Source organism: Seriola lalandi, unplaced genomic scaffold (genome assembly GCF_002814215.2).
Source record: "Seriola lalandi dorsalis isolate HSWRI2012SDOR001 ecotype SW California unplaced genomic scaffold, Sedor1 jcf7180002054953, whole genome shotgun sequence".
Classification (NCBI taxonomy): Eukaryota; Metazoa; Chordata; class Actinopteri; order Carangiformes; family Carangidae; genus Seriola; species Seriola lalandi.
The window spans coordinates 705,390-713,975 of record NW_019525504.1 but is presented as its reverse complement, the minus strand read 5'-3'; the positions used below and the strand labels follow the sequence as shown (position 1 = coordinate 713,975).

General features: G+C 42.5%; 1 protein-coding gene across 1 annotated transcript in view; it reads left to right on the top strand.

The window, feature by feature from the left end:
• LOC111645549 (disheveled-associated activator of morphogenesis 1-like) overlaps positions 1 to 8,586 on the top strand; it is a 29,551-nt gene that overhangs the window by 12,933 nt on the left and 8,032 nt on the right. The window contains exons 7-19 of the mRNA XM_023394795.2: positions 1,115 to 1,228; positions 1,580 to 1,690; positions 2,352 to 2,455; positions 2,605 to 2,671; positions 2,838 to 2,955; positions 3,040 to 3,178; positions 4,188 to 4,246; positions 4,483 to 4,670; positions 4,805 to 5,071; positions 5,626 to 5,733; positions 6,178 to 6,275; positions 7,503 to 7,587; positions 8,006 to 8,112. Of these exons, the coding sequence (XP_023250563.1) occupies positions 1,115 to 1,228; positions 1,580 to 1,690; positions 2,352 to 2,455; positions 2,605 to 2,671; positions 2,838 to 2,955; positions 3,040 to 3,178; positions 4,188 to 4,246; positions 4,483 to 4,670; positions 4,805 to 5,071; positions 5,626 to 5,733; positions 6,178 to 6,275; positions 7,503 to 7,587; positions 8,006 to 8,112 (1,565 nt within the window). The remainder of the gene's footprint in view (positions 1 to 1,114; positions 1,229 to 1,579; positions 1,691 to 2,351; positions 2,456 to 2,604; positions 2,672 to 2,837; positions 2,956 to 3,039; positions 3,179 to 4,187; positions 4,247 to 4,482; positions 4,671 to 4,804; positions 5,072 to 5,625; positions 5,734 to 6,177; positions 6,276 to 7,502; positions 7,588 to 8,005; positions 8,113 to 8,586) is intronic.

The following is an 8,586-nucleotide window of genomic DNA, read 5'->3' as shown; positions in this document are numbered from 1 at the left end:
TGACGCGGTTCATTGAGCTGGATGGCCTCTCATGTATCCTGAACTTCCTCAAGTCCATGGACTACGAGACCACTGAGTCTCAGATCCACACCTCCCTGATTGGCTGCATCAAGGCTCTGATGAACAACTCTCAGGGCAGATCTCATGTCCTGGGTCACTGTGAGAGCATCAACATCATCGCTCAGAGTCTCACCACTGAAAACATCAAAACCAAGGTGCGTGCAACCTAAGAGCATGTAGGTTCACTCTGCGACTTCCTGTCAGTCTGAATTCATAAAGACATATATTTAGAAGCTGAGGGAGCTGATGGTTATGCTAATTTCAACATCAGGATCACTGACTGGGCTCCATGGTCAGGCGCCTCTGTTTGAAATGACTATTCATGGCTGGACCGCAACAGCCAGTCCTATAATCTAGGATGTCCCTGACTGACTGATTGACTGACTGACTGACTGACTGATGATATTTCCACCACTGTCCAGCTGAGTGCCGCGCCGCAGTCTACTGAGCTGCTCTGGTTTCCTGGCTGCTTGGGAACTGCAGGGAAGCAAAGGAGTGCTTCCAATACACAGAGCCTCGCCTCCATTACAGCAAATAAACTACTTTGATTCTATGTATCATTATTAGTAAGGAGGCAGAGGAAGAACTAAACATAAGACTCACCGAGCAGAGTGAGCCGGAGAGAGGGAGGGAGAGAGAGAAGTCAACGAACAAGGCTTCGTACTGCTTCCACCGAGTGTGCTTGTGTACATGTATTTGTGCCTTTATACAGGAGAGTGAGCCGGAGAGAGGGAGGGAGAGAGAGAAGTCAACGAACAAGGCTTCGTACTGCTTCCACCGAGTGTGCTTGTGTACATGTATTTGTGCCTTTATACAGGATTCATACAAAACAGGCACACACTCATAAAAATACTGGTCCATAGTGCTACTTGTGGTGAAAAACAGGGTTTCCATGTGAAGGGAAGCTGGTGATATATTGTATTCTTACAATAAGTATGGTTTGTTTCTGGTCACAGTTTTAAAAAACTGTATACTTCCTGTAAACTCAACATGTACGACAGTGATCCTGAAAGTTTCTTCTCCTTTGTAACTGACCGTCGTTCTCTCCTCTTAGGTTGCAGTGTTAGAGATTCTGGGTGCAGTTTGTTTGGTGCCAGGAGGTCATAAGAAAGTCCTTGAAGCCATGCTGCACTACCAGAGATTCGCCTCCGAGAGAACTCGCTTTCAGGTCTGCTTTGATTTTCTAAATTTGTCTGCGCTTCATTTCAATTCCTGCAGAGGAAGATGTGAAAGGACGAAACAGGTGAATCTGATTTATTGATGAATGATGATGAATCAAAGCTTAAAGGTTCTACCTGTAAGTTTTCTCTGCTGCTGAATGTGGTTTTTCGTCAGCACCATCGTGTGATGGAGGCAGGTCCATCTCCTTCTGTATATATCTGGAGTCTGTAGACAGACCACCAGGGAAATAATGTGAAAGAAAGAATTTTGAAGCCAAACTGGTGTCAAACAAAAATATTTACCCGTACAGACATGATTTATGATGGTAAAACCTGAGTATTTCCTGTTTTGTGTGCAGACCCTGGTGACGGACTTGGATCGATCTACAGGCCGCTACAGAGACGAAGTTAATCTGAAGACGGCCATCATGTCCTTCATCAATGCTGTTCTCAGCCAGGGAGCAGGAGAGGTAAGGAATCATCGTCATCATTATTACGTTAAATGTCTTCTAGGAATTAGTTTGTAATGAGGTGTGACTTTTTTCTTCCTTTCAATTTTGCTTGAAGTTGATGAACAATATTAATAATACACAGAACTGAAACTACATTAGATTAGGAGGGGAACACTTCATCTTGGTCTTACTCGATGTAAGCACTGCCTTTGATCATACCATCCTCATTAGTCAACCGTAGTCACTGGTTTCTCAGGGGAGAGCGAGAGACTGAATCATATTAGACTAATAGATATTTGTTGGTTTCAGTGGGTCACTATGTGTCCCGTTATCTGGAGTGGGGTTAATCCTCTGTCCCATTCTGTTCTCTGTGTATATGCTTACCCTGAGAAAAACTAAAGGCCACTGTTTGTCTGTATTTTTGAGTGCTTCTATCTTGTACGCACTTTTCGATTAGCTTCATGATGTACAGCGCCTTTTTCAACACAGCACTAAACCTGTGCTGAAAAAGGTGCTATTCAAATAAAGTTTTACTTACCTATTTACTAACAGTAACTACTTTCTCATATTTACTTCATCTTTGATCATTTTTGTCCTGTCTTTTCACATTGTGTAAGAAAAATGATGAAAATAATATGACAATGCTGTGTGCATGTGTGCATGTGTGTGTCTTCCACAGACCAGTCTGGAGTTCCGTATCCATCTGCGTTATGAGTTTCTGATGCTGGGCATCCAGCCGGTCATCGACAAACTACGTTCCCATGAAAACGCCACGCTGGACAGGTACATCAGATGCACCATGAGGTGCAAGAATTTTCAAACTTACTGTAACATGGATCTAAAAGATAAGTGACAGGTCAGGGGAAGTTAATGGTACCTTAACATATGATGAATTTTTCTGAGTTCAGTTGTTGGATGTTGTTGTCTTCCAGACACCTGGACTTCTTTGGGATGTTGAGGAATGACGATGAGCTGGTGATGTCCAAACGCTTTGATGGTGTAAGTCATTCAGACAAAACTTTATACTGTTTTGTTCTTCCATGTCAGCAACAGTCAGAGCCGGAAGCATATTGTTTTCTGGTTGTCCATCCATCCGTCAGTCCATATGTACATCTTGTAAATGTAAATCACATGTGTCTGTGATAAATGTCTTTTGATGTGCCAGGTCCATATAGAGACTAAAAGTGCGAGCCAGATGTTCGAGCTGATCAGGAAGAAGCTGAACCACACTGAAGCTTACCCTCACCTGCTGTCTGCACTGCACCACTGCCTCATGATGCCATGTAAGAAAGGCCGTCTCTCTGCTCACCTACAGTTTACTGGCAGCAGTTTTCTCTGTGTTGACTCCTTCCTCTGTCTGTTTGCAGACAAGCAGAACAGCACCACCCTACAGTACTGGGTGCTGTTGGACCGGATAGTTCAGCAGCTGGTTCTGCAGACGGACAAAGGTGAAAACCCTGACGTTGCTCCACTGGAAGACTTCAACATTAAAAATGTTATACGCATGTAAGTTTACAAGGTTCCTCACATTGGGGCATCAGCATCAGTGCTGCAAAGGTTTTAATAATGATGACAGATTAGATTCAAACTGCACCAATGATGGATTTCAGATAATATCAGATTCAGCCAAGACTCTGTTTAATAATTTGAATAGTAATCTTTACAGGTCTAATATTACTTTCACAAAATCTTGATGAATGAGAGAAATATAGTCTCACATTTGACCAACTCCACATTGATTTAAATAATTAACCATAAACTTACATCAATCTAACACCGTTCACCTCTGTTGCTATGGTGACATCAAATAACTGCATCAAGGAAACATTTTTACCAACTATTCATTTTGATAAAATGTTACAAAAGTACACGTAAATGACCGAGCACTTTATTAGAAACACCTGTACACCTGCTCATTCACGGAGTTATCCACTCCGGTCCAGAATGCAGCAGATCGTCTGGTCTTTGATCAGTCATTGACCTACACTGGTCATCCATGAATGCCTGAATTAAATTCAAGTCATTAATGCTGCCTTCAGAGTAACTTATATGCTCCATCTACCTGAATTCAATCATTCAGCCTCATGCTCCTTTTCAGCCACTGTGTTCCGTGTGGTCCGGCACACAAGACAGTCTCAGTCCAGTCTGTTCTGGTCTGTGGTTCCCTGATGGTGGACCAAGCTACTAAAGTCTATCAGAGCAGAGCGTCGCTCTCTGTCTTCAGGAATCTGCTGAAGACTCCTCTCTTCAGAGAGCACCTCCTCTAACACCCTCACATGTCTAATGAACTCTTACTGTGAAGCCTCGCTGCACCTCTTTACCTCATCTCCTTCACTTATTAAACACATGTAGTCCTTACACCAAGGTCTACTTCTGTACTTACACTTTAGTGTGGTCCCTCAGTGGAAGCTGCTTTGGATAAAAACTTCTGACAAATGAGTGAACGTAAATATACATATAGTCATGTGTGTGTGTGTGTGTGTGTGTGTGTGTGTGTGTGTGTCTTTGCCGACAGGCTCGTCAAGGAGAATGAGGTCAAACAGTGGAAGGAACAAGCTGATAAAATGAGGAAAGGTAAATATACACTCAATACATTCATCATTCCCTTTTTTATTTTAATTAATTCATCTACAAGAAGCACCCAACACAAAACCAAACTCATATATAAATAAGTCAAACCAGTGCTGGATTATTGTCCGTCACTCGTCATCTGTCGCAGCAGTTTCTGCCTTCAAGAGTTCCACTTTGAATAACCCGGTTTGCAGATTTAACATGCTGCTATGAGCTGTCTGACCGTCTCCTCTCTCCAGACCATCACAACCTCCAGCAGCGCTTCGAAAAGAAGGAGAGGGAGTGTGAGGCCAAGAGCAAGGAGAAAGAAGAGATGATGGCCATGCTGAACAAGATGAAGGACAAGCTGGAGCGAGAGAGCAACGACCACAAACAAGCTAAACTACAAGTGGCCGAGCTGTCTGCTCGGCTGCAGCAGCTCAGCTCTGTACGTTCACCGACAGCAGAAACATTTCAACATGTATCTGTGATCAGTTCCTGTGTATTTACATGTATGTAATATTGAGATTCACAAGATCCCGTCATCACGACCATCGTTTGTGTGTCGGTCCTCTGTCTCAGGCCTCCACCGTTCCAGGAGGACCTCCTGTCACCTCCGGCGGTTTAGCTCTCCCTGGTTTTGCCTCGTCCGTCCCCTCTCCTCCTCCTCCTCCCCCTCCTCCTCCACCGCCTCCTCCTCCAGGAGGCCCACCAGCTTTTGGCACGGCTCCATTTGCTCCACCTCCTCCTCCTCCCCTTCCAGGAGCTCCACTAGGAAGCGTCCCGAAGAAAAACATCCCTCAGCCACCGAACCCAATGAAGTCCTTCAACTGGAGCAAACTGCCTGAGGTACAGTACACTGGTCACCGGTGCTAATGTCACTGCAGCTAGTCCATCTGCTGCAGCTGCTCCCAGGCCTGTTACTGCTGCTGCTCCTCTTCCAGCTGTTACTACTAATGTTCTCCTCACCTACCAGAACAAGGCCTCTAGTTACATCCAAGTGAATGCATTCATACGGAGCAGTGGTCAGGTTTGCAGTGTAATAGCTTCAACACAATCATAATGTGCGCAGCGCACATTCTGTAGCATCAGCCAACAGCTACAGATGTTTGAACTGGTCCAGCTGATGTTCAGACATGTTCAGTCATCCTCAAACAATCCCAACGAGTCATTACTGAAAGACAGTATTTTATTGAACAAAACGAAAAACTGTTATCAAGAAACAATACACTGATGCTTTCTGGGAAGTAGTGTAAATCCAGTTTCCACTGAGGTGCTGCTCTACGTTAAAGTCTGGTGTTCTGTACTTTTCCTCTTGTGCAGAGCAAAACCAGCAACGACCGTGTTTTAACTGGAGAGTAAGTGACGATTATATTCACAAACTACTCTGCTGTTTGTTTCAGAACAAGACAGAAGGAACCATCTGGAAAAACATCGACGATCTCAAGGTCTTCGGAGTCCTGGATCTGGAGGAGTTCCAGAGGACCTTCTCAGCTTACCAGAAGCCACAAGTAAACACACTGCACACAACACAAACACACAACCCCCCCGCCCACCATGCCTCAAGCAGCTCTGTCCTTTCTCTTTGTGTCGGTGACATAAACATCCATTCATATATTTTCTCATGTGATTTCTTCAGTGTCACAGTTCCTGAGTCTCTGATGCTAAATGAAGCAACGCTGCTTACGTTCATTTCTTTTAATTATACCTATTCTAATAAGTCCAGGCAACGCACTGCGATATGAGACTCTCCCAAAAGATAAAAGCAGATGTAGTTGCCAGTAAATTTTAAGATTTGTTTCTGAAGTTTCTTTTTCTCATTTCTTGGCAATAATCAACCAACCTCATGAATAAACCAGCTGATTATCTGCATCAGTTTGTTGTATTAATGTTTATCATTTAAATCAGTTATCTTAAGATAATGACATCATCACGACGTTCCTGTGTGTCAACAGAAGGACGCTGAGGACGATCACAGTTTTATTAAGAAAGTGAAGGAGCTGTCAGTGATCGACGGTCGCCGAGCACAGAACTGTAACATCCTGCTCTCCCGGTCAGTGTGTGTGTGTGTGTGTGTGTGTGTGTGTGTGTGTGTGTGTGTGTGTGTGTGTGATTATGTTAATGATGGAATTGGACATGAACTCTGTTGGTGTTAGCAGCCTGGAGGGTTGTTTTCTTCACATTATAACCTGGTACATTCTTCATAAACCTGAGGATCATGAACTCACCACAGGTTACTGTCAGTGTTTACGTCTTGTTGGATGTTGTGGTCTGCACCTTTTACACGTGGTGTGTGTGAGATTTTTAGGATTGCGTGTGTAAGTAAGTTTTCCTAACAACAGCAGCTGATATTATTCTCATTTAACAAAAAACATCCACACCCACAATAAAAAGGGAGCAGCTTGATTTATGATTAAGACTTTAGTAAGACTTTATTTGTATTGCACTTTTAAATACAAATGACAAAGTGCTTCACATGAGTCAAATATAAAACATCCAAACAAATCAAAGTAAACGATATTAAAAAAGACATATCACAATAAAAGCTTTTTTCATAAAAATGGCATCATAGAAAGTGATGAAACAGAAACTGATGAATTAAAGTATTGTTGACAAAATGTTATGGTCAAATAAATCATTATTTACCTGTAGATTTATTAGACTTCTGTTCATGTGGAGACATGGCCATATTTATCAGGATTTATATGAGTCTTGTATTTACAGTCGATTTGTTATAATTCTGATGCATACAACAAAGTGGAAGCTGCAGGTTTCAGAGGACTAAATATTTTTAATGAAAGGCCAGATTTTGGCCCATTGACCACTACTGTCTGTCTTTTTATTTTCATTTATTTATTTATCTATTTATATTGTGGGTGTCATATTTGATACCACCACTGGGAGTCGCCAAAGATTTTCACATCCTACACCACACAGAGGGGTTTAACCTTTTGTTTCCATATTTCAGTCTGTACATCCTTCAGAGGTTCAACAGAAAACAAAGAGGACATTTGTTATATCACGTGTATAAGGAACGTTATAAAACACCCACATCAGAGAGAGATCTCAGTCTGCTGCATTAACACAGACTGAACCACTTTCTTAATGTTAAACTAGAGGCCCGGACAAAAGCAGAAACTACATCCTCCACAGTTTAATGAAGCTTTTTCTCTTACAGCCTCAGCAGGAAAAGCTCATTTCACCAAGAGAAAAATAATTAAAATGCAGATTAAAATGAAGTATGAAATGTAAAAGTATAATGTGTAAATTTGTGTTACAGGCTGAAGCTGACCAATGAGGAGATGCGCCATGCCATCCTGACCATGGATGAACAGGAGGACTTACCTAAAGACATGTTGGAGCAGGTGGCAAAACGCGCACACACACACACACACACACACACACACACACACACACACACACACACACACACACACACACACACACACACAAAGAAACACACAACACAATCTGATTACACACAAGCTCCATGTTCATTACGTCACATAGTATTGTCAGAAAGACATTAACAGCGTGGGAGGGGTGATGAAAGTTGTCCAGAGTTTTAGGTGATGTTTTGGAAGATGTACTACGTTCTAATATATAATCATATTATTAAATAAAACTACGTGTTCAGTAAGAGAAGATTTTATCAGCTTTATTCACTTTTGTTTCTAATGGAACCATGGAAACATCTTAATATGTTCTACTAATCATATATCTCATAATCTTTTACATGAGGAGCTTTTCAAATTAAAAGTTTGTGCATCTCTGTCTGTGAAGCTGCTGAAGTTTGTTCCTGAGAAGAGCGACATCGAGCTGTTAGAAGAACACAAGCACGAGCTGGACCGTATGGCCAAAGCAGACCGCTTCCTGTATGACATGAGCAGGTACACACCATAAAACACACCCTCTGTGGGGGTGACGATCTACTACAGGTCTTACTTTGTCCTGTTCTTACCTCAGATTGTGTTTCATCACTCTCCTCCAATTCAGTTATTCTCTGAACTACAGTGCTGTAATTAGTCTCCTCCTCCTCCTCTCTCAGTGGTCTTCTCCTTGAGCTCCATGGGTGTCTTTACTCTCTCTTTTTCTCTTGGTGGCTTCCTCTTCTCTCTTGTCTCCATGCTAAAATTCTTTCTCTGTGCTCTGTCTCCTCCACCTAACCAGATAGCTTTCAGTATACACCCGAATCTGGCCCATGTACAGCATTATTGTCAGATGTTACTTCCACATCTGGACCAATTCTGGCACAAGCAGAGAAAATCTGTCACAACTGTAAGGGTAGTTAGGGTTTAGCTGGACCCAAAATGCAGCCAACATATAGACAAGGGAGGCAAGGGTGATTGAACACAGGTGAAACA